This window comes from Poecilia formosa, unplaced genomic scaffold (genome assembly GCF_000485575.1).
Source record: "Poecilia formosa unplaced genomic scaffold, Poecilia_formosa-5.1.2 Scaffold55, whole genome shotgun sequence".
NCBI classification, from domain to species: Eukaryota; Metazoa; Chordata; class Actinopteri; order Cyprinodontiformes; family Poeciliidae; genus Poecilia; species Poecilia formosa.
Window position 1 is genome coordinate 1,002,349 of NW_006799994.1, and position 26,267 is coordinate 1,028,615.

The 26,267-nt window shown below is 36.7% G+C and overlaps 2 protein-coding genes across 2 annotated transcripts in view; both read left to right on the top strand.

Moving 5' to 3' along the window:
• The first annotated feature begins 1,304 nt into the window (after positions 1-1,304).
• Positions 1,305-12,330, top strand: klhdc4 (kelch domain containing 4). Its single transcript, XM_007553199.2, has 13 exons — positions 1,305-1,543; positions 1,632-1,723; positions 2,866-2,944; positions 3,041-3,139; positions 3,921-4,057; positions 4,235-4,327; positions 6,911-7,073; positions 7,143-7,221; positions 8,387-8,595; positions 9,741-9,972; positions 10,568-10,756; positions 10,843-10,962; positions 11,939-12,330. The coding sequence occupies exons 1-13, from the start codon at positions 1,445-1,447 to the stop codon at positions 12,121-12,123; spliced, it is 1,776 nt and encodes a 591-aa protein (XP_007553261.1). The 5' UTR covers positions 1,305-1,444; the 3' UTR covers positions 12,124-12,330.
• Positions 12,331-17,255: 4,925 nt separating this feature from the next.
• jph3b (junctophilin 3b) overlaps positions 17,256-26,267 on the top strand; it is a 40,784-nt gene continuing 31,772 nt past the window's right edge. Inside the window, exon 1 of the mRNA XM_007553200.2 lies at positions 17,256-19,779. Within this exon, the coding sequence (XP_007553262.1) occupies positions 19,398-19,779 (382 nt within the window). The 5' untranslated portion in view covers positions 17,256-19,397. The remainder of the gene's footprint in view (positions 19,780-26,267) is intronic.

A 26,267-nucleotide genomic window follows, 5' to 3' on the forward strand; every position in this document is an offset into this window, starting at 1 on the left:
TTTTAACTACATTGATCAGTTAGGTTTGCTTTTGTTGTGTCAGATTTCGTGTGAGGGTGCCAAAACGGTTTCTGTCTGATGAGTTTCAGTCCGGTTCTCCCTGTGACATTCCACACTCTCAGAAGATAAATGACTTCATGTGTTTGTTTTCGGATCGTTCTGTCCTGGGCCGGTTCACCTAGAGAGACTGTCTCCGTCCTGGAGTTTCTCAGAACATCCTGTCACCGCTTCTAAGGCTTTAACATAACAGAGCTCTCAAACATCTTAAGGTTCAGTCCTGGACTCTCAAAATAATTTAAAGTCTAAATGCTCCCACTATTTCAGATAATAAAGTAAGACAAAAATAAGATTAATTACCATAACTATGCAGATTATGCACAGCTTTACATCACAATGTAATCAAGAGAGAAAAAGAGCCCATTCAATCTTTCAGTAGAAACAGCAAGTTAATGTGTGGAGGTACCATAACGTTTTTCACCTTCAACAGAAATAAAACTGAAGTTATTATCTTTGGACCTAAAGTGAACAATATTCCCAGAACCAGAAGGCTAAATTGACCTTTGTTCAGAGAATAACTGACATCATAAACGGTTTAAACATATCTTCATTTCCCCCCGTCTACCACTGCAATTTAATGTTTGATGCTTGTTTGTTGTTTTATTTTCCTTCTAATCACGTAAAGCACTTTGAATTTCCTTGTTACTAAAAGTATAATAAAATAAGACTGCTTTGCCTTTCTTTTAATGTTCAACATCCACAGTTATCAGAGAGGAAACCCAGCATTGTACAGACGGAACCACAAATTTACACACTGTATTTCCTTTTTTTGGTTAAAAATATTCAAACAGCATTTACAAAGTTGGCAAATCCTTCTGTTAAAAACAGTAACATTTATATTATGTGCTTAAATATATAATATAAAATAAATATGACAGTCAATGAAATGATAAAACATGAAGTGAAGTTTTTATTTTTTATATTAGTTGGTGCAATTTAGGTAGTTCTGATTTATGTATTGGGCCATTCATATATTTATGCTTTTATTTTTAATTCTGTCAGTTTTGGTCACCCAAATCCCTGTGGATTTACAATGCTGGAAGTACACTATTTGGAGAGAAATAAATGTATGAAGTATATGGGTTTTCCTTTCTAATTTCAATTGATGAAATAAATTAACATTTTGATGATACTGTGACTTAATTTAAAGCTTTCCTGTCGAGGCATTGGGGTCAGAAAATTTGAAGAACTGCTCCAAACTGCAATGTGTGACCCGGTACAAGAGAGGGCGCTGTTGACTTCCACCGGAAGCCCAAGTATATTGCCGGAAGTAAATCCCAGTTGGCTAGAGTAAGCGCACCTTTTCAGCATGTGGAGTCTGTTTGGGCTTTCAGTTCCGACAAAATTCAGATAAATCTTTCTAAAATTACGAAAAGTTACCGAAAAGATGGGAAAGAAAGGAAAGAAAGAGAAAAAGGGGAAAGGAGCGGATAAGACGGCCGCTAAAATGGAGAAAAAGGTTTCAAAGAGGTCCAAAAGAGAAGAGGTATCACTTGTTTTTATCGTTACTGATTCCGTTTTTATTCGAATCCATAACACAAGGTGATTTTTCTTTTCTTTTATTGTGTGTCCAGGAGGATTTGGAGGCTCTAATTGCTGAGTTTCAGAATCTGGACGCTAAGAAGACCCAGATTGTAGAAACCACCTGTCCTCCTCCAGCACCGAGGTGACACCTTTAAATTCAGTCTAAACTTCTGGGCCTCACGAAAGAACTGAAATAACACTGGATACAAGCAAACTGGATTTAGTGTTAAAAAATAAACCTGCAGGATATCATTACTGACTAATTCCGTTATCTGTTTTTCCTTTCTTTTTGCCTTTCAATTCCGACTTTGACTTATTTAGATGGTGTTTCTATGAATTTAAATACACACAAGCCCATCTGTGTGAACTATGTTTTGATTTAAAAATTAAATGCATTAACACTGACCAGAACAGAAAGTCATCTCATCATTGCAGTTTTGGGATTTCATCCTTTATTAAGCTGAAGCAATTCATGTTCTACATCTAAACAGTTTAAAATTTAACCCGTGTTCTTTATTCATTTATTTAATAAAATAAAGCCAAAAAATAAAGTTTGAACTTGAGTTAGCATGTTGATCACATCATTGGTTTTGCCTGCCGATTTACATTTGCTTTGGTTTCTTTATTTATATCGGATGTGTTAATATGCTTAGATTCTAAATCATTAAGCTTCTCTGATTCATGTTTTCCTTTTTGTTTTACCTTCAAACCAACAGTGGCAAAAAATCTATACATTACTCTGACTACTTCCAACAATAACTATAAATATATTAATTTTGGGTCCAGAGAGAGCTACTGATAATGATTATTGATTCAGACTAATTCATACATGTAATTATTTCTTAATTATTCTCAGTTTGGTTTAAGAAACTAATAAATATCTGACAGTTATTGAAGAGATTCAGATTGACTATTATGAGAAATAAAATGACCAAGAAGAGAATAAACAAAAACATAAATCAGCACAAACCAAAAACACATGAAGAATAGATGTTAAATATAAGTAATTAATCAGCTTTTAATCATTTGAATGATTAGAAATAATTTTTTTTATTTGTGAAACCACCATTTTATGTTAGGATGAATTTAACCTCTTTACTAGTTTTAATTAAAAAAAATAAAACTAAGCTACTTTTCTGCACCATCATCTGAATGCATTAATTCAGGAAAAACCTGAAGATAAAATTAACTTATGCCTTAAATCTCTCAAAAATGTAGTTTTTACGTATTTTATGTAACTGGGGCTACTTCTGACATTTTGCTCTGCCGCTTTTTTGTTTTTAGGCTGAATGCGACTCTGTCTGCACATCCTGAGAAAGACGAGCTCATCCTGTTTGGAGGAGAGTTCTTCAACGGAAAAAAGGTGGAAACTTTTTCCAGAGAAATTTTCTGTGCAATTTTAAATTTGAAAATCCTAAAAAAAATCTTTTTTTGTTTGTTTGTTTTCTTTTAATGGCAGACGTATCTCTACAACGATTTGTTTTTCTACAATATCAAGAAGAACAGCTGGGTTAAATCGGACATACCCAACCCTCCTCCTCCACGCTGCTCCCACCAGGTACCTACTGTCTTTTACTATTTTTTATTTTTTTGTATTATTTTAAACCAAACCACTTTTACACCTCACCTATCTGATGCATGGACAACAGATAGTTGTTGGTTTTGTATCCAACATATAAAACCAAAAAGAGAATGTCCCCCATTCTATCTTTGGTTTTGTACGTTGGAAGACATTAAGAATAAAGCAAGACTCAAAAGGCTTTTCCGCTGATTTCCACACCGAAATATTACTAGAATAAACTCATATGTTGAGAATAAAGTTGTACGAGAATTAATCCAAAATAATATGAGAATAAAGTCAAAGTATTACGAGAATAAATTTATAAAATTAAGTGAATAAAGTCAGAATATTATGATAATAAAGTCGAAATAATATGAAAATGAAGTCATAATATCACAAGAATAGGGTCATATTACAAGAATAAAGTCAAAATATTACAAGAATAAAGCTATAGTATAACAAGAAGAAAATCATAATGTAGTTATAATAAAGTTATAATATCATGACTCATTATTTTATTACTTTATTCTTGTAATTTTCTTTACTTTATTCTGGTACTTTTATGATTTTTTTTATTAGCATGGTCTTAATGTGGATAATCCTGTAAAGTGGAATATTACTTTATGAAACATGGAGGAACATATCTCCTGTCAGCCACAAGAGGGCAGAGCGCTGCGGCTCAGATCGGACAGATCTCACCTGTTGGCGCCGTCATCCCAGCAGACGCCTGATGCAACAAAACAAACCTTCCTGCGCTGTGCTCTGCTGCTCCCTGCAGGCGGTGGTGGTCCCGCAGGGTGGAGGCCAGCTCTGGGTGTTCGGAGGGGAGTTCGCTTCTCCAAATGGGGAGCAGTTCTACCACTACAAGGACCTCTGGGTGCTGCACCTGGCTACACACACATGGGAAAACATCAAGTATGTGCAGAAACACAGAGGAGCCATAAAAATAGCACCAATAATAAACAGGAATAACGAGTCGTGTTATTTAGGGAACTGGATGAGGTTTAAAGGCTTTAATGAATTCATCTGAAATAAATGCAGTTGAGTAATTAGTTCCTGCTTTGCATTTCTGAAGCGTTTGTTGTTTTCCAGAGCTGCCGGTGGTCCGTCGGGTCGCAGCGGCCATCGAATGGTCCTCAGCAAGAGGCAGCTGCTGGTGTTTGGAGGTTTCCATGAGAGCACGAGGTAAACACACCAAAAGATTTACCTCACAGGATTTAAACAAGATCATAAAATATTATGCAACGCTTACACTTTATGCTCAGATTTTCCAGCCTAAATCTTTTAGTTGAGTTGCTCTAGTTCTGATTCTGAGGAGTAAGAAAAACCATGCAGCAATTTTGATGGACAATAAATTGTCCCAGAACGTGTTCCCATAATCAATAATATTGTCATTTTGAGACCATTTTCAAATAATATATTTGTAATGACATAATAACGCCATTACTGTTCTCTGAGAATCATTAAATTTAAAATTGTATCCAAATAGAAGACATTTTATCCAAAATAAATAAACAAAACAGAAATTAATTATGATTAATTATACAGTGGCGTCACCAAGGAAGGGCCGGGGGGGCCACACTTTTTAAAATGCTGGCCACCCCAGAGAATCACGTTCACTTGGTAGAAAAGCATGCAGAATCGTCTTCTTCAATAAAACAATAAGTGTAAACCCTATTTATTAGATAAATAGAAACATTAAAGGGGCAGTATCATGTTGAATCGATTTTTTTTTTCATCTTTACATCATGTAAGGTTATTCCTTCAGCAAAAGCAAACCTGGAGTTTTGCCTTGATTCTTAGATATATGTTTGAGAAATTCAGTAATCTCCACGGCAACCATTCAGCTGTAGCACCGCCTTCCAGACGTAGCTCCTCCCCCTCTCAGCTCCTTCAGACTAGCCAGCAGCAATTAGCAAACACCTGGTGGAACAACTGAGCACATTATAGGAGCTACTTCTCAGAACAACGCTGATAAAAACGTTGTTAAAGGGTTAACAGAGCAGCCATGTTATTATGACTTCCTGAAGGCGGAGTTTCAGAAAGAGCAGGAACTTCTTAAAGGGACAGAGGCCCAATTTCAAGGCGTTAAATAACAAAGTTAAATTTCTTTTAAATCATATTTGATATATATATGGCATTTTTATAACTAAAGGCAACATAGTCACTTGATTGTGCTATTAAATGGTACTATGTGCCTAGAAAACACTTAATACTTCCCCTTTAATGCATGTATAAATATATATGGACTTTTCTGTTTACTGACGGCATCAAAAAATTTAGTAAAAATCTATTTTTCTTGTCAATTTTTTTGATGAATAAGTAATAAGTTATTCAGTTGCATTTTATTTTCATTTGGTTTAATTATTATTCAACCAATGGAACCAAGAATCCGGGTCCGATCACACCCCAAGCAGATGAACACTTCTAACTTCACTCCACAGTGGCAACAAACTGTGGTCCCAGTAACTCCACATAAACAGTGAAATTAAACGACTGCATTACACCTGCTCTCACCTGCTGTGGTCTGAAGAGTCACAACTTCCTCCTGGTTCGCATCTGGAGGGGAAACCTGTGGCAGAGCTCAGTTCGGGTCTGAAACATCGAGCCAGACCTGCACCGAGTCCAATCCTGCTTTAGTTATCTTTAATTGGGCTGAAGTAAACCCAACACGGTATTTTAATGAAGCTTTTACTGCTTTCGTTTTTATAGCACCATTTGAGCAAACGTTGTAACTTCTCCGTGTTTTTAGCTTTCGTTTAACAAGTTCCAGCTCCGTTCTCTTAGCTGTTGTAGCTGCAGGATGAGTCAGGCGTAAACCTTCTGGGACACGGGTGTCCAAACATTTTGGCACGGTGGACAGAAATGTCAAGCTGAAAGAACTCTGGGGGGCACAAACTTTTCAGTATTTTTGTTTTTAATTATAATTTTAAAAACTCTCTTATGTTTTTATTCTTACCTAATCAACAGTAAACCTTTTCTGTAGACAAGCGACCCATAAATTATTACAGATTTAAAACATAGAAAAGTTTTGCAGGTTTTCCAGATTAAATAAAAATCAATAAACTAAATCCTAAATATTTCAAGTTGATCGTATTTTTCTAGACTTGATCAGTATACAGCTCTTGCTTCGTTTTGAAAAGTTTATTAAACAGCAGAGGTGGGTGGAGTACCCAAAAATTATATTCAAGTAAAAGTAGTTCTACTTCAATATGTTTTCTCAAGTAAAAGTAAAAATGATCCATCCAAGAAAAGTATTTGACAAAAAGTCTCCTCAAGTACTGTGTAGCTGATCAAGTTATCAATCATTTCATATTTGAAAATGACATCATCAGATGGACTGAAACATAAAGTTAAGTGGAAATTTGGAAAGGACCAAAATGACAATAGTTCATATAAGAAACAAAAAAAAGCAACGACAAAAACTCAGGCAAAATCTTTTTAAAAAACATTCTTAAAATCTGTTTTCAGCCTTCATGTTATCTGCTTTAAGTTTAGCTCTCTCTCGCTCCCTTGCAGCCTGAAAGAACCACAAACATGTCTGTTCATTTTAAATAGCTCCTTACACCTTAAATGTCTCCAAAGCAAGTTAATGAAATATGGTATCATGTGTCAAAGAGCAAATGTTTTAGTTTTTACAATGGATTAAGATGAAAAACGTCTGACTTATTGATTTTGTTGCGAACTAAGCGAGTTTTTTATTTTTACTGTGTCTGGAAAATTCACCTTCCAGCTCTGGTTCAGCTGATTTCTCTCCTCCCTTTGCAGGGATTTCATCTACTACAATGACGTCCACGCCTTCTCCTTGGACACCTTCTCCTGGTCCCGCCTCACTCCGTCAGGCTCCGCCCCCTCTCCACGCTCCGCCTGCCAGATGACCGCCACGCCGGACGGCGCGGGCGTCATCATCTATGGAGGATACTCCAAAGTGGTACGCGCTCGCTCTGAGATTTACGGATGTTCTGCTGCGTGAAACGTCTAACGGCGTTCGTTTGTTTAGAGGGTGAAGAAAGACGTGGAGAAGGGGAGCATCCACTCCGACATGTTTCTCCTGAAGCGAGACGGCAAAGACGGACAAGGTACAAAACCGATCAGACCGATCAGACCGATCAGACCGATCAGACCGAATCAGACCGGATCAGACCGATCAGACCGATCAGACCGATCAGACCGAATCAGACCGAATCAGACTGATCAGACCGATCAGACCGATCAGACCGAATCAGACTGATCAGACTGATCAAACCGATCAGCAGAAATCATGCCTCACCTGCAGAGGCGGGGACTAACTAGTTACATTTACTTTAGTGACGTTTAGGTAATATGATGGAGGATTAGGACAATACTAAGAAAAATTATTTTTAAAAATTATTCAAATTCAAATGATTTCTATAAATAAATAATAATATATAATTTTATTTCAATAAGTAATTGTTTAGTAAATTATTATGTATTGAATTAATAGCTTTTTATTCAATAATTATTGTCTTTATTGTCCTATAAAGTCAATAATAATATTTTATTCTCCTTTTATTGTGACTTTATTCTCATATGAGTCGAAATAATGTGAGAATAGTGTCATAATAATATTCTGGTAATAAGTCAAATATGAATTATTTGAAATATTTATTATTTATTATTCTATAAAGTAATGATAGGACTTTATTCTCCTTATTGTGACTTTATTATTTATTCTACATTATGCTCATATAAGTTGAAACAATGCAGAATAGTGTCACTACAAATGTAATAAATAATAATAAAGTCGTTATATGATTACTTAATTTCCGTAAAGCTACGACTTTATTCTCCTGTTGCAACTTTATTTTTGTATGAGTCGAAATGATACGAGAGTAGAAACATTACAACAACAAAGTCAAAATAATATGAGAATAAATTTGAGTACTAAGAATAAAGTCTTAGTATGACTTTATTCTTGTCATTTTATTTCAGCGAGGCTCTAATTCTGCCATAGTATTTATATTAAATAGAAAAACATCATATAGAAAAGTTCCTTCTGCTTGAAAGGGGTTATTTTGAAAACACTTTTTTTATTTGTGTGAATTTTTAATTTTAGTTTCTAAGATGCCAGAATTTGCACATAACTTTATATTTTTGTCTGTCTGATGACATTTAAAGTTTAAAATCAGATACTTTTTGCTTTTACTTTAGTAAAAATATGTGAAAGTTTTGCTTCTCTTGTAATTTGGGGATTTTCACTCAGTCTGACTGTTTGTGGTGCAGAAAAGTGGTCCTGGTCCAGATTGAGCCCGTCTGGGAGCAAGCCGCCGCCACGCTCCGGGTTCTCTCTGGCCGTGGGTCCGGCGGGCCGGGCGGTTCTGTTCGGCGGTGTTTGTGATGAAGAGGAGGAGGAGTCACTGGAGGGAGACTTCTACAACGACCTGTACTTGTACGATACGGTGAAGAACCGCTGGTTCCCCGGCTTGCTCAGGGTAAACCCGACTCTGCTTCATCAGTTTGGACCAGAACAGAACGTTTTATAAAAGTTACCTCGAACTTTTCCTGCTTAGTGTCTGTTGTTCCGGACAGTTCTGGTTCCACAGGTCCGAATCTTTGCATTAAAGTTTCCTTCGGATGGATAATACTACAGTAAATTACAGTAAAAAGATTTCCAGCATTAGCATGTATGTTTTCCATATTTCCCTTTAGCCACTTGAATTTCAGAATAAGAGCCATTTTTCAAGATGGCCGCCGTTTTTGAGCCGTTTTTTGCCTTTTGTTTCCCATTTTCATGACTTGGATTAACTTTTATGTCACATGATATGTTTTTGACGTTGGTCATTCTGACAACTCTAAAGTGATAATTTGTAGTAAAATCTGAAATGGGGGACTTTTCTGTTTGTAAGTGTCCGGAGGACGAAGAGGAGGAGGAAGATGATGGTAACTAGTGACTGTAGCTGCGTTTCCATTAGCCACAAAGTTGGGCAAAGTGAAATTATAAAAATAAACTAATCAAGTCATCTTTATTGTTTATCTTCCCCTAATTGATTTTTTTTGTCTCGTGTTTATAACTAACTTCTGGCAAATTTTTGCATTTAGCAGTTTAACATTTTCTTGCTTTATTTTTTTTTATATGTTTAGCAGTTTAGCATTAGCTTCCGCTAGTTGTCTTTTTATGTTTAGCATTATTTTTATGTTTCACATCAGCCAGTCACAATAAGCGATTAATCAATTAATTGCATGATGAATTAAAATCAGCTTGATAATTTACATTCTGATGATTAATATTTTTTGAAGCGTAATTTTTTTTACAAAGATTTCATAATCAATTTTATTTATGCTTCCGGTTGTTTTATTTTATTTTGGAAATTTAAAATAACTTCCATTTCGAGTGTCAGGTTTTCCTTGAGAGGGAGAAATTTCATTATTATGCCAGTATCAATGTATCACTTGAAAACTGTCTCAAAACAACAGTTTTATCGTTTATCAATAACTTCTGGGAAAATTTATAATCCAGAAAAATGTGTTATTGTGACAGAACTAGTTTCTAGTTGATTTTGCTTTTAATATTAGCAGAGTAAAGATCCTTTTGGTGAATTAGTGGTTAGTGAACTTAACTTTCTGTCTGTTCCTTCAGGGAACCAAATCGGAGAAGAAGAAACGACGAAGGGGGAAGAAAGTGGAGGACGAAGGAGCGGAGAGGAAGGATGAGGAAGAGGAGGCAGCGGCTCGAGGACCAACTGAGGTCATCAAGGAGGTCGTGACAGAGGACGGCACGGTGATGACCATCAAGGAAGTGATCCCCGGTCCTCAAGAGGAGGAGGAGGAGGAGGATGAGGAAGAGGAGGAGGAGGAGGAGGAGGAAGATGGTAACTAGTGGCAGTAGCTGCGTTTCCATTAACCATAATGTTGTGCAAATTAAAATTATAAAAATATATTAGTGGAAACAAGTTAATTTTGAAAAAGCGTAAATGTTTCCGTCAGCAGGAGCATTTAGTTGTTGATCACACGACTCGTGTTTCCGTTCCAGTTTTCGTGAAAAACATTAAATTTTCGTCCCAGCATGAAACCTCATTTACTTTTGACATTTAAAAAATATATTTGCTTAATGGAAACAAACCAATTTTGAAAAAACTCAAATCTTTTGTGCGTTTAGATGAGGTGGCTTTTCAGCCGAATCGAAATGAATATTTTGCAAAATGAAAACATTACGTTTGATGTAGCTGTTTACATTCATTGCTGCTTTTATTTTTAGTGACTTAACATGTGAACAAACATTCACACATTATTTTAATTACATTTTAACGGAAACATTGCCATTTCGATAATGTGTTTTTTTTTTCCAACATTAGCAGAATATAAACAAGACTTTTGACATATTTGTATCGAAAACGCAGCTAGTGACGGTGAGAAAGTCTGAAACAAAAATCACGTTTTATACTCAGATTGAGCTTCGCTCCGCAGGTTCGGCCTCGGCGCCGACGCCGGAGCCGTGTCCGAGGTCCAGCGCCATGGCAACGGTGCGTCAGGGCAAGCTGTACCTGTACGGCGGGATGTTCGAGGTGGGAGACCGCCAGTTCACCCTGAGCGACTTCTACTGCCTGGACCTGCACAAGATGGACCAGTGGGAGGTTCTGGTGGAAATGGACCCAAGTGAGCGAGCCAATCAGGCGGCCGGCCCTTTGATCCCAGCTGAGGCTGCGAGGCTTCATGATGATTTATGATTTCTGTCTCCACAGAGACGCAGGAGTGGCTGGAAGAGTCTGAGTCAGAGGATGAAGAGGAGGAGGAGGAGGAGGAACCCAGAGGAGCAGAAGGAGAGGAAGAAGAGGAGGAGGACGACAGCGAGGATGATGAAGGCAAGGGATTACTCAGCATCTTTGATGTGTTCTGCAACAAGTGCTTCCTTTGTTGCTTGGAAATTACATTTGATGAGTCTGTTACTTTATTTTTGTTGCTTTTTCCAGTTTTACACACTTTTTAAAATATTGCTAATTTATGGAAATATAAATTGTAAAAGCTGCTTCATAATTACAGGGAATTTCTTGACTTCCCTCACATGACCAACACAAACTTCTCATTTGTTTTCAGCTTTTAGTGCATTCATTTTGATTCATTGAATAGATTTTTTATTACAAAGGCAATTTACAGTCAAGCCAAAGAATATATTAAAAAAAAAACATCAATGTTTTCGATATGTGGTTCAATAACTCAGTTCAGTGTCCTAGTGTTTTAATTTGATTAATCGATTAATCATCAGAATAATTGATAGATTAATTGATTGCTAAGATAATCGTTCGTTGCAGCTCTATTATAGAGTCAGAGTTCACACCGAACTCCAGTCAAATAAAAAAAGATAGTCATGACCATTTTTGTGAAAAAAAAAAAAGGAAACTTAATAGTTTCCTTTGTCGCTAAACGGATTTTAACTCAATTATTGCACTGGTCTGATGGTTGAGTAGCATAAATAACTGATTAAAAACATTAAATTAAACTCTTACGTGTATTTATTCAATAATTTAGCAGCAAAAGGGGTTTTAAGCTTAAAATATTGCTTATTTTGTTGATATATGGTTATTAAAACTAAATATTTTAATTGAGTCACTATTTTAAACATTTAATTGAATTACAAATCTGGAAAGTTTCACAGATCACTGCAGTTACATCTGATCTAACATTTAAAGCCCCAATAAAATAGTTTGAAGTTTTAACATGACAGAACCAGAACCAGTTCAACAACATGAACAGCTTAATAAACTGCTTAGCAACCACAGGAAACTAGCATTAAGCTAATCTTTTCCTCTGCACCTTTAACAGATTTAACTGTGTTTTCAGAGGAGGAAGAGGAGGAAGAGGAGCACCCTGCGGTGCAGGAGGGAGAGACGCTGACGGACTACCAGAACCGGACCGAGCCGTACTGGGTTAAACTCGCACGTGCCAACATGGGGCCCGACGCCAAGGACAAAAAAGTGGCCAAAGTTGCTGTTGCTATGGCGAAAGTCTTCTATGAAGACCAATAGTGGGAATCCCAGAACTGCAAGTGTGTAAGTGTGTGTGTGTGTGTGTGTGTGTGTGTGTGTGTGTGTGTGTGTGTGTGTGTTTACCTTTATATTGAATTAAACTTCAGAACCTGTAATAAAAGTTAAGTCTCTAAACAAAACATCTAAAACATAAACTTCCAAATGATTCAGTGAATCTGAATAAATAATAACTGGTATTACATTTAATTTTGTTTGTGTGTGATCTGCTTTATTAAAACTTCTCAAAGTGTTTTAATGATAATTTGAAATTATCCCTTCATAAATTTATGTTTACCTTATAACTTTAAGCTTTTAATTTTCATTAATATTTCAAAAAAATAATTTAAAAAACTGTTTCTGATTGGTTGTTTTTGGTGGGAGCGCTGCATTTCTTCAGACGGCAGTAGCAGCTCAGACAGGAAGTGGATATTGATCTTTTCTCATTTATTCTGTCACAACATGGTGACAGTTTTAACAAGTATGTAAAAAAAAACATGTCTTTTTTTAATAAAAGTTACAAACTGAAGCTTTAATCCTGGAAATGTTCTTCAGGTTCAGGTTACAGAAGACCGACTTTGTAATTATCTTTATGTTTCTCTGAATGTTCAGGTCGTAGTTCATTTTGACTCCCAGATAAATAAACTTATTTCAGTTGTTTATTGGATTCAAATATCTAATTTGATTAAAAAAATAAATCAAGTCTTTGACTGATCAAAGTCTGGATGGATGTTTGGAGGAGGAAGACGGGATGAAGGATGAGTGCAGCTTGTCCGTCTCGGCCCCTCTGTGGCCTATTTTATCCTCCGTCAGCGTGCTGAACGAGGGATGAGGAGAGGCCAATGAATAATAGAGGAGAAGATGGATGAGAACGAGGCTCCTCGTCTTTTCTCCAGTAAAAACTCAACCCAAGGACAAAAAAAAATAGACGTTCATGTTTTGCTGACGCGGCATTGCGTAGCGTGGAAACATCACTCATGAATGAACCAGCTGGGAAACGACAAATTAAGGACCTTAGAGTTTGTTTCCTCTGCTGCGTTCAGTCTGGAGGTAAAGCTGTTGGGAGGAACGCTGCGTGTTTTGGTTAGCTGCACTTCCTGACTGGACTTATTGACCGCTCAGAGGAGCGCTCTCATTGATCGCCTGGAGATGCCACACGCTGTTCAAACACGACCAAATGGTGAGTAAACATGCAGAGGATCACCTTCTCCCAGTCCAGCTTTGCTGAAAATAATATCAGAGTGTTTATAAAAACAGAGCAAAACCCTGAACGCACATAGCTGCGTCTTTATTAAACCAATATTTGCACCACTATGTTTGAAGAAATATCGTACACACAAGAAATGGTTTCAGGACAGACTACATCAGCATGAATCTGCATAAATATTCCCCTGACTGTTGTAAACATGCCAAACCTACAGGGGGCAGTGTAGCACTAATCAGCCAATCAGATTGCTTCAAAACAACCACGACTTCCTGTTAAGGACTAAAGTTATTTTCATATGCTAACAAAAGTAGCATACACCAAGAATGTCTAATTATTTTGACTATATATTAAAATATAATAATATATTTATAATATATAATACTGTGTCAGTATAGTAGATTGACACAGTATTAGAATTATATGGTTAAGATCAGAAGTCTGAGATTAAACTCAGAATTTTGAGGGGAAAAAAAAGTCAAAATGTTGAAAAAAACTCATTTTTTCAGAAATTTAGGTGAGAATTTTGAGAAAAAAGATTTGTGAAAAATGGCAGAATTTGGAAAAAAAAATTGTCAGAATTGTGAGAAAAAAGTCAGAAATCAAAGATTTAAGTCAGAAATTTGAGAAAAAAGTTTTTTGAGGAAAAGGCCAGAATTTTGAGAAATAGTTAGAATTTGGAGAAGAAAGGCAAATATTTTCAGAAAAAATATCAGAATTCTGAGGTTTAAGTAAAAAATCTCAGAATAAAAAATATTTTGAGAAAAGAAATCAGATTTCAGAAAAAAAACATCAAAGTTTTGATAAAAAAATCCTCTTTTTCAGTGGCCCTAATCCTCTCTTTCACCCAGTCTTTTCCCTCCTTTACATTCTTGAGCTGCTGCATCTCAAACATCGTCTTCCATGTCCTCTTCTCTCCGTTTCTCCTCCGTCCTGCAGCTGTCCTGTTGTTGTTGTCCCTGTTCTCCTGGTTCCAGAAGAGCTAAGCCAATTCCAGGCCAGATTACAGTAATAAAGTCACTGAGTTTGAGGATTACAGCTGAGCTCTCCGGACACTGAGAGAGACGGAGGGGAAGCAGAAAAAGGAGGAGAGAACGAGGGAGAGCGGGTTAATGAGCAGACGGAAAAGAGAGAGAGGGTTACTGAGATTTCCTGACTCCAACAAAGGGATTATGACTTAAGGAAGTTAGCAAGATGAACGTCTGCTCAAATCCTCGACATGATCCGCACCGAATAACAGCAGCTAGTGGCCTCCGCAACAAAATGGCTCAAGTTGTACAGCTGCAAGAAAAGATGTTTAACCTTTAACCTTTTCATTCAGAGCAGAGCAGAGGATGGAAGTTTGTTTCTTTAGGATTAATGTTCCCATGTAGCATAATATTCACAAACGTGCTACCTGAGGTAGCACGTTTAACTATTTCACAGTTTTGTGCAAAACTTTTAAGCCCCTCAAACTAAACCAAATATTTTTGGTTTAGTTTGTAGTGCAAATATCTTAGTACATATGAAAGAAGACAAAACTAACTTACAAGGAACTTTTTAGCAAGTTATATGAGCTTGTTTAAGTCAGTAATTCCTTAATACTGATTTTAAAAACAATCTAGTTCCACTGGCAGATTGTTATAACATGGTAAAAATGTCTTATTATAAATTAAATAATCTGCCAATGTAACAAATCCTTTTTCAACTGCAAATTAGTTTTGTCTTACTTTAAGTGTACAAAGATATTTAAGATTTAGCTCTAAATTATTTAGCCTGCAAACTAAATATTTTGCTAGCAAGCCAAACATTTTGTTAGCAAACTTAGTTCCAAACTAAATATTTAGTTTAACTAAATATTTTGCCTGCTAGCAAAAGTTTTAGTTAGCCAACTGAATATTTGGCGACTAAATAATTAGTTATTATTTAGCTCTTTTGCTGTAGTTTCTTTTTCTTTTTATTTAATGAAAATCCAAACTTCATCACCCAGTTGTTGGTGAAAAAAAGATCCATGACCTCTTAGTAACTTTAAAAACATTTCAGTTTCAGATATTGCTAACATGGTTTTTAGTCCCCATTTTATTTTTAAATTAAGATTCACCAAGTATTTGATTGATAGCGGTGTAAGAAATATACAGAAACCTTTGAAAGATTAAGCAAAGCAAGAAGATTTCTTTGCTTGTAAGTAAATGAGAATGCTGGTTTTTAGCATTGGAATGTAATTACCCCATAAAAGTCCTACTTCCTAAACACTTAAACGCCCATGAGAAAATCACTGAAAGGAAAAAACTCAGCTGAATAAACTGAGGGGAAAATACTCTTAAAATATAATTGGAAACCAGGATACCAGCAGAAAAAGCTCACAGATTAATATTTTCCTGCTGTGAAGTTTCTGCTACTGTCTGAAGATTAAAAGGAAACATTTTCTGCAGCATTTCAGTCATCAGATAAAAGAGATTCAGGACTTCTGCTCATTTAAGCTGCTTATGGCTGATTTTAACTTTAACGACGAGGAATCCCAGAGACATGATGCACAAATACTTAGTGCATTAATGGACTGCAATGAATCCCGAGGTTAGGGACTTTGCATCATAATGTCATAGCTAAATATTTAGCTAGCAAGCTAAAAAACTAAATATTTAGCTTGGTAACTAAATGTTTACCTCCCTAAAGCTAAATATTTAACTTACAATTTAAATACTGGCTTCAAACTAAGTCTGGAGACTACAGATTTAGTTTAACTAAGTATTTAGTTGTAACTAAAAATTTAGCTAAAGCTAAATATTTAGTTTGGAGCAAATTTTTAATTTGTAAAAATTGACTATTTTACTTTGCTTGTTAACTAAATATTTAATTTGTAAGCTAAATATTTAGCTTCAAAGTAAATATATTAGATTGGAGTTACATATTTAGTTTCCTAACTAAATATTTAGCTTTTAAGATCATTGTTTTGCTTGCTAAATATGTAATTGGGAGTCAATATGTTGGTTGTGAACAAAATATTTAGTTTGTTTACTAAGTATTTAGTTTAGAGTTGAATATTTAATTTGTAAACTGAACATTTATCTCCAAAGTAAATATTTAGCTTGCTAATTAAAAAAAATAGTTTGAAACAGTGACATTTATAAATGAATGAACAACATGGTGAAAATACTGAAAAACGAATCGCCAAGGCCAAATAAGCAGCATTTAGACCTTTACTAACTAATCCCATCAGACTAACTAGAAATCACCGTCAGGCAAAGATAACAGCGTGAATCAAACGAAGAGTGAAACATCTGAAGGCTGTTTCCATGATGATCCACAGGTGATGCAGCACCTGTCTCTTTAAAAAAGCCGGATTGTGCTATTGAGCAGAGGAGGGGGAGGTTTGGCGCTAGCTGCATTGGAACAGTCCTCTCTAATGAGCAGATTTTATGAGAGAGAGACATCCACAGAAAAAGCACGGAGAGAGAGAGAGAGCGATCCGGCCGTCAGAGGAGACTGGGAGCGGGGCAGCAGCAGGCTGTGCGTCAGCCGGTGCTCCATAGGGAAACATGGAGATGAGCAGGAGAGGACACGGAGCAACGCGGATCACATAGATGGATGTTGTTTCATCAAAACAGGCAACAACCAGGCAACCTGAAGGCAACCCACGCAGAGGATAAACCACTTATGGACGCAGTGGATTAAACCTGCGTTCAGACTGAGAGGCAGAGAGAGGGACGAGAAATTCATCAGTTTACTTTATTTTTTATTGTCGGAGGGTGCGCACTTTGTTTCTCTCTCTGAGTGTGTGAGTGTGAGTGTGTGTGTGGCTGCAGAAGGTAGGAGACTGCATTGCTGTTCAGCCTTCAAAGCTGAGTATCTTTGTGTTTTCCCCCATTTTCACTCTCTCCCTCCCGCATGCATTGTGCGGTAACACTCAATATGCATGTGAGAAGGAAAAGACGATGAGTTTGAAGTGAGACCCTCTTTTATTTTTATTTTTATTTTTCTGGATTTTTGGGAATAAGCTAAGAGGAGAAAATATTTTTCCTTTCTGCAAATGTTTTTTTTTTTTTTTTTTTTTTTTTTTTTGGAGGGCCTTGACCGGGTTTGAACCTCCGCAGGGAAACTTCTCGGCATCATCAGGTAGGAGGCGGCAGAACAAGTGGGCCTGAGTGGGAGGAAGAGTTTGTGTTGTAGACTGTGTAGGCCTGATGGGTGAAACTCCAGCTGGGAGAGGATAATGGCAGCTCCGGGCCAACTCTCCTCCTCACCCACCTGCATCGGCTGCAGAGGACCCGGGAGGTGCTAGCCGAAGCCGATCAGAGCCCGGCGGGATGATGGTGTGATCAGGGTCCGGCTGTAAGGCCCCTCTTTCATCCTTCACCTCCTTTCATTGAAAACGGGTGGCGCCTCCTTTTCCAGCCTCCTAACCCTCAAACTCCCCGATAGAGGTGTGCGATACGCCATATTTTGGTATCGATCCAATTAAATACAGCGCCAGCATCGCAGATACGATACAGATACTGATATTTCTATTAAGTTTGATACGTCATCAAAATGAGTGTTTTTTTGTGATTTTTTTTTCCTCTTTATTTTGTTAAAACCTAGGAAAGAATTTGGGCCCCTGTAAAGGTGTGCAATAATATATTTATTGATCCGAGTAAATACAGCAGCAATATCGCTGATACAGATACCGATATTTTTATTATTCAAGTTTGATACTTCATCAAACTTTGTGTTTTTTTCGTCCTTTGAATGAATTTGGACCCCAGTAAAGATGCACGATAACATCAATCAAAGTAAATACAGCGGCACTACCGCCAATATCAATACAGATATTGCTATCTTTATTATCTAAGTTTGATACATCATCAAACTTCATGTATTTTTTTTCTCCTTTGAATTATTTTGTTAAAACCTAGGACAGAATTTGGACCCCAGTAGAAATGTGCGATATGGCATATTTTTATATCAGTCCAAGTAAATACAGCAGCAGTTTCGCCAATACAGACACCGGCAATAACTATATCTCCAATATTTTTATTATTTAAGTTTGATACATCACCAAACTTTTGTGGGGGGGTTTTCCCCAGTTTTAATTATTTTGTTGAAACCTACGATAGAATTTGAGCAAAGAAAATTTAGGGGTGCAGCGATAAATCAGCTCCCATTTCTTTAATTTTTAGAGATCGGTGATCAGACGATATGTAAATTTGCAGACGATCTTATCCACTTTGACAATTTAATCAATCACTGTCCTTGTTTTGACGCCCAGCATTGAAAAAGGTTTGACTGACAGACCCATATCGGCCAAAATTCGGAATCGGCAGATCTGGCTTTTTAAAGATTGGCCAGAAAACTGCAATCGGTGCACCCCTCATGTTTTTTCCCTTTTAATTATTTTGTTAAAACCTATGACAGAATTTGGACAACGTCTATAGGTCGGAGTGCACCAATAAATCAACTAGCTGATAAATCCTCCCCAATTTCCTTAATTTTTGGAGATTGATGATCGGCTGACCTTTTCTACCTTGACAAAAGTCTAAAAATCAAACCCTGTCCTCTTTTTCTCTGCTGTGAAAAAGGTTTGACTGGCAGACTGGCCCACCCGGTCATGGCTTCATGTTTCCAGTTAACGGTAATCTCCCCACTGCTACCAACTTAATAACTTTTCTTATTTTATTTGCTAACATTTCAAACAAACAAACAAAAAAATTGGTATCGGCCAAAATCAGAATTAGTAGGCCAGAGATCGGCCAGAAAACTGCAATCGCTGCAACACTTTTGTGGTATTTTTCCTTTGAATTATTCCGTTAAAATACAATTTGGACAAAATTTAGAACCATCTACAAAATACTTTTAATAACATGATAAACAGAAACTATAGAAGAACAGAACAAATCTGTGTGCATTTTGGCTAAATAAACCAAATCTTTGATAAACTACTGAAAGTAAAATAACCTGAAACTAAAGAATCGATCGTTCCGATCTTATCTGTATTTTTTGGATCGATCCGCCCACCTCTGGCACCAACCTGCCCTTCTTTTTCTTCCCTCTTTTTTCTTTTTCTTTTCTTTTTCTTTTTGTCGAGGCTTCGGGGGAATTGCCAAGAGCTGTTTCATGCATGTCCACTGGCGGCAGGTTCAACTTTGACGATGGGGGGTCATACTGCGGAGGGTGGGAGGAGGGCAAGGCGCATGGCTATGGGATCTGCACGGGACCCAAGGGCCAGGGCGAGTACTGCGGCTCCTGGGCGCACGGCTTCGAGCTGCTGGGCGTCTACACCTGGCCAAGCGGGAACACCTACCAGGGCACCTGGGCTCAGGGGAAGAGGCACGGCCTGGGCGTGGAGAACAAAGGCCGCTGGGTGTACAAAGGCGAGTGGACGCACGGCTTTAAGGGACGCTACGGCGTGCGGGAGAGCACCGGGACGAGTGGGAAGTACGAGGGGACGTGGAACAACGGGCTGCAGGATGGCTACGGGACGGAGACGTACTCGGACGGAGGTAAGGCTCAAAGTTTGAATACATTTACTCAATTAGATTTACTGGAGTAACTTTATTGGGAAAAAAAACTTCTTAGAGGTGAGCAGATTACTCAAAAGTTGTGATCAAGTAGGAGACGACTTCAACATATTTTTACTCAAGTAAAAGAAAAAAATATTCGAGAAATTACTCGCGTAAAAAAGTATTTGGTAAAAAGTCTATTCAGGTACTGAATAACTGATCAAATTATCAATCATTTAATATTTAAAAATTACATCATCAAACATAAAGTTAAGTGGAAATTTTGGTATTTTAAGAACCAAAATGAAAATAATTTATATAAGTAGCAAAAAATAAAATCAGGCAATATATATATATATTTTCAATACAAACTTTACAAAAGCTGCAGGGTTTTTGACTTTATCTGGAGAATTTTGGGTTAAAACATGTTCTGAAATTTTAAGTTTATTTTTTGTTTATTTCTGAGCTCAATCTCAACATTTCAGAATTTTTTCTAGCACACTTTGAATTTTTGAAACTCAGAATTTTCAAAGCTTTTCTAAAATTTTAGAAATAATAGGGTTTTTTTTTCTTGCAAATTTGCAACTTTTGAATCTCAGAATTGTTCAAGTTTTTTCTACAAAATTTCTGAGATTAACCTCAAAATTGTAAAAGAGTATTTTGGCAGAAATTTACTCCTTTTATTTTTATCTACGGTGGCGCTAACACACCATTATACTCTGCCACACTCTTTGTTGTTCCACACACTCCTGCCTGTTACCATGACAACGCACAAACGAAATCACGGTTTCCTAACGTAGTCTTCTCGCACGCCAGTGACCATAATCTAATACTTTTTTTTGCAATTGCAATCCCTTACTTTACTCGTTACTTGAACAAAAGTAATCTGATTACACTAATCGCTGGGAGAGAGAGAGAGGCGCACGGACAGATGCATTGTGGGTGTTTTGAAACTGTGAGGATGTGTGAAATGAGCTGTCCATGTGAAATCTCTGAAATTCAGTAAAAAGTCCATCTGACTGACAGGCTGGGTGCAGATGCACAGTGGGAGGAATCTCTCCAGGGGTCATCTGGGGTCATCCGTGCTTCTTCTGCACCACAACACAGTCACTCCGACTCACACACTTTCACACACAGCCAACATGTTACATCAGCGCAGCTTGTGCAATTTAATATTAACATCAGCTTTAATTTTTTACGTCTTTCTTCTGAAGCCTGAACATTCAGACGTGTTGCACTCCGAGGCCTTCACTCGTCCATTAGGGGACGAGAAAAGAAGGTCTGGGTAGAGCGGGGCTTAAAAATAACATTTTCATACCAGATCCAGGTTCCATTATAATTGATATTTTGCCATATGATCTATTGTTTCTTTTTTTCTCTCTTTCTACCAAAAGATGGATGAGAAAAGTCTTCTATCTGGTGCTTTGGTCTCAACCAGCTCTTATTTTAAAGGAAAGTTTTGTTTAGAGAGACTTCATAATTCATTTTATTTGTTGTTTCTGTTGTTTTTTGTTTATTTAAAATGTCTTCCACTTCCAGTGTTGTATGTTCATGAGAATTTAAAGTTTATTCATTTTTGACAATGTATTATTATTACTCCTTCACCATTACATCAGTCGAAAATGGTCTCAAAACAACATTATTATCGTTTATTGCTATAACCTCTGTAATTTATGGTCCAGTAAAATTTGCTACAATGATATATATTTACAGTCATAATAATAGGTGAAAAAGATGCAATTTTGCCAGAAAAAACATCTTAAAGTTGCTATGGTGAGTTTCCAGAATGTGACATTAGCAGCTCTGTTTCTGTAATTCTTTCTTCAAAATAGTCTCTGCTGTTTGCACAATCCAGTCCAGCTACTGACATAATTTGTATTCTTATTAACAATCAGGCGTTATTTGAAAATCCAAAGTGTAACTTCACAATTAGCTCAACATTCCTTGTTTTAATTTTTAGTTACTTTTTGGGTAGAATTTCTTGTAAAATTACTACTTTATTCTCCTTGCGATAAATGGTTTGTAACAACATGGTTGAATTCAGCATCTCAGTACTTTAGCATTGGTTCCACTAAATACCATGTCTGCATCGCACTTTAGCAGAATTTAATGTTTATTATTGGCGCTTTAGGGTTAGCACAGCTAGCTTTTTATTTAGTGGTTCCCATCATGATTAATTCTAATAGTACAGTAGACAGAATCTCTCTTAAACTGCCTATTTTAATATTTCAAACACCAAATATATCTTAATATTAATTAAATGACCCAGTGGAAGCTGTTTTAGCAGTATACTTTTGTTGCGTAATATCAGGCAAAGCTGCAATCTGAACGAAGCTTTCAACTTCAAGGATGTAGAATAGAATAATAAAAACACAAGTTAGAGGTTATTCTATTCTACATCCTTAAAGTTGAAAGCTTCGTCCAGATTGCAGCTTTGTCTGATATCCTGCAACAAAAGCATTAATGTGTTTTGTTTAATTATCTGATTTCTTTTTGGAATTTTTCCCTCTTAGAAATCTGAAATGAAATCACTCATTTCATTTGCGTGATCTAAATCTGCGTGACATTCGCCATGAAATTGAAATGATTTTGATTCTCTTCACAACTCGATTCAGTTCAGTCTCTCTCTGTGAGATTCTCAGATATAATTTAAACAGAAACATGCAAAACCTGTGCATGCAGAAAGTTTGTAAGCGTGATGATGAGCTGACAGCCGCAGACATCCAGCCAAAGCCTCATTGCATAACTCTACAACTAGAAGGCCGAGCACGAGCGCTCAGCGTTTAGTCCTGATGAAATCCACACAGCGGACTGGTTTCAGGGGTTGATTTAGGGCAAAAACGGGAGAAATGGACCAACAGCTGCAGGGAATGATAGATGAAAGGAGCAGCTGGATAATGAACTGATAATGGAAGGATGTATGGATGGGAGGATGATTATCCTGATGATTATGCAAGATACTCGCTAATCAGGAGATGAGTGAGATCATTACAGAAAGAACGGCACCGACAAATATGGTCCTGATAAAACGAGACGCATTGGAGAGTCACTTCAGCTCGCTGAGTATCTGAACCCACATACGGTAAATGCAGCAGAGATTGGCCTAGTTATCAGTGTTTATCTAGCTCCAGTGGTACACAGTGTCCTTATTATAACAGAACTCCTTTATATAGATCTGCGAGGTAAGATTTCTGTTTGGGGAACTGAAGTTTTTAAATAGAACAAGCCTGGAAGAGAAACAGAATATAGATCTGTTTTGTTTTTATTCACATGTGAGATAATCTTGAATTAATTGCTGTGCATGGAGTTATCTTCAGTTCCATCTTTATTTTGACTTTTTCTCCATGAAAGTTATGCTTTTTTTAAATTTCTGCAGAAATGTGTTGGGTTTTGACCTCCACTAAGCCTCAATGCACCTTATTACCAGTTCTTAGACAAACTTTTAAGAAGAAAACATCGTACTTTCCCTATTGCCATCAGTTCAGTATGGTTGAAGCAAGACTTTGATTCACATTGTCAGCAATTACTCAGATTTGTTCTGGTTCTTGAAAGTAGTCCAATATAGAAATAAAATGAAAAGTAAATACACCTATAAAACTTTTACTAGATTTAAGAGTCAACGTAGCAGCTGGGTGAAAAAATTACTCACTTTGCTACAGATTTGTTCAGTTTTTTTTTAAATAAAAAAAATGCTGCTTGAAAATGAGGATTTACTTTATTAATGAAGAAAGGCTTTCTACATTAACTTTAAAATTAGCTAATGTCCTAATAATCTAAGCTAATTTTTAACACTTTAGCATTTTAGCTAACTTTGCAAACTTTTTGCGTAAATTCTAAAACGATAATTTACTTGGCTGTTTTGTAAACTTTCAGTTTAACAAAGTTCAGTATCTGCGTTAAAATTTGGCTGTTTTATTTTAAGAATTATTCAAGTAGCTAGCTGTTGATATTCATGCTCTTATTTTGAAGAGTGTGAAGACTCTTCAAATACTCTTTCCTCTCCCCACATTCTCGCTCTATTTCCCCCCAAAATCATGACAACCCTCAAGCACCAATTTAATTTTGTCATTACTTAACCTCCCTTTTACATCTTGTTCTCTACTTTCCATGTTTTATTTTGTTCACGTATGTTTCTTGTTTGTATAATCTGAATTCAAGTTTTGGCATTAGCTGCTGCTAAACTGTGTTGGTGTTAGCAACAACTAACTTTTTAGACATTGCTTAAATTATAAAACCATAAGAACTCAGGATGATTGTTAAAAATAATATTAAATAATTTCAGTTTGGCAAATTAAAACTTGAAGATGAGCAATGGGTGTGGAAAAACTGCTCACCAATACCTGTATGATTTTTGATGTCAATAAGGCGGATGCATTTTAAAGTTGCACCTTCAGAGTCCAGTCATATTCAGACTTGTAAATCAAAATATTCAGTTTTTCTCCTGAATCCAGACTTTGCAAACCTGACTAAACATTTCCAGGAAACTCCCACAGCAGCTTCCCTCCCGATGATCTTCCCACCTTTCTGCTTCCTCCCTCGCTCCGTTGTATTTCCACGCAGCAGCTATGTGCAGCAGCGTTCCCATAGCAACGCTCGCCGACGTGCAGCAGGTCACCGTGTCACGAGGGACCGAGCGTCCCCTGCCTCCATTGGCTGCCCGGTATGCCAGCTCTGGCTGTGATTGGCCGGATCTCTTCCGGGTGTTTACCGAGACGAAGAGCTAAGCTGACTGATTACCAAGCGCAGACACAGAGGCACGGAGAGGCAGCGGAGTAGATAAATGAAAAGACAGCACAGATTCAGTAATCACGTTAGCGGGAAATGGAGTCACAAAGAGAGATTACAGCTGTCATTGTGTACAACAGCGGTTACTCCTGCAGATTACAGCTGCGTTGAGCAGCTAATGTCCTCATGTCACACAACAGAAACTCGCTTCAAAACACATCGCAGGACAAAATGTTGCCATGAAAACATGGAAAAGTATTTAGATTGCTGCAGATACCTACAAAGTCTGGCGTGTTTCAGTTTAGAAGCATCTAAAAACTCCTGTTTTAGTTGCTCTATTATATCATGTTTGTTAATATACAGAAGATTTATTGTAAAAACTTTATACAGAAAATTTCAGTTTTCAAATAAGTCTTTTTGTGACGATACAGGACATTTACTGTAAAAATGCAGAAAATTTCTGGTTTTTAAATAATATAAGTGTTTGTCAATATACAGGAACTTTAGCACAAAAAAGACAGAATTTCTGTTTTTAAGAAAAGCTTGTGGAGATACATCAGATTTACTGTAAACAATACAGAAAATTCTGGTTTTAAATGAGAATTGTTTTTGAATATACTGGAGATTTACAGAACATTCCAGTTCTAGATTAGTAGAAATGTGAGTAAATGTTATAGTTTATTCATCTTATGCATTTCCATCTCCCTTTCAGTGCATTAACTCTTTTTCAGAAAAGCCAAAAAGTGCATTAAGCCAGCATAAATACTTTATTTTGAATTTTATTGTTTCTAGTAACCTTTTCTAATGCGACACTTCAAAATGTGTGTAAAAGAAACTTTGATGGAAACACTGCTTGTGAAATTTACACCAGATATAACGCTCATCTTCGAAAAACTTTCAATTTTGTCAGTCCAAAGAATATTTGCCTAAAAGTCTTGTGGATAATTTAGATTAAATCTACACAGTTAGGGACAGGATTAAAATGAATATGTCAGGATGTTTGGGGAAAAAGTTGGAAGGCTGAGATGGTTCAGACATTTTAGCTAACAGGAAGTTTTAGCCATGGTGGACAGCATTGGTATATCCTAGGAAACAAATTTTACTGTATATTTTTGACATATCTACCTTTTTCTCTTCCCCAGAACATCTGTCTTTAACGCCTGTTGAACTAAATTCGCTGCACATCAGCACTTCCTCAGAACTGCTTGCTGTTGCATCACTTAGACTGAAGCTTCTCAGAAAGTTAAAATCTTGATGTTCCTGCAAAACACAGAGAGATAGTTGGAAACCTGAAGAAGAGTCAAATTTAGAGGAAATGCGGAGATCAGTATGCAACTGCTTTTAATTGTGTTCAGTGGAGACAGCAGTGGGTGTTTAGTTCTGACCACAGTCCGTTCCTTAAAATATTCCCTCTGACGATGCCGTCACAGCAGCTTCTCGGTCTGAATGATGACTGATCCCTTTATTCTTTACCAGTTTATCCTCTTAACCACTTTACCTGGTACAGATCAGATCGTCAACTTCAGGAAATTGGCACATTTCCGGTAGTTAACCTCTGTGCTTTCTGTACAGTTTCCAGATTAATGATAAACACCAGGAGTTCGGCTGTTTTTAACTTTATTCTCCTCTGCAACTATTATTATATTATTTTCAACTATATTGTCTCTTATAGTCTTACAGTTACTTAAATATCAAGTATAAAATGTTTATTAAAGTAAATAGATTTTATTTCTAAAATATAAAATAAAAAAGAACAAGTTATA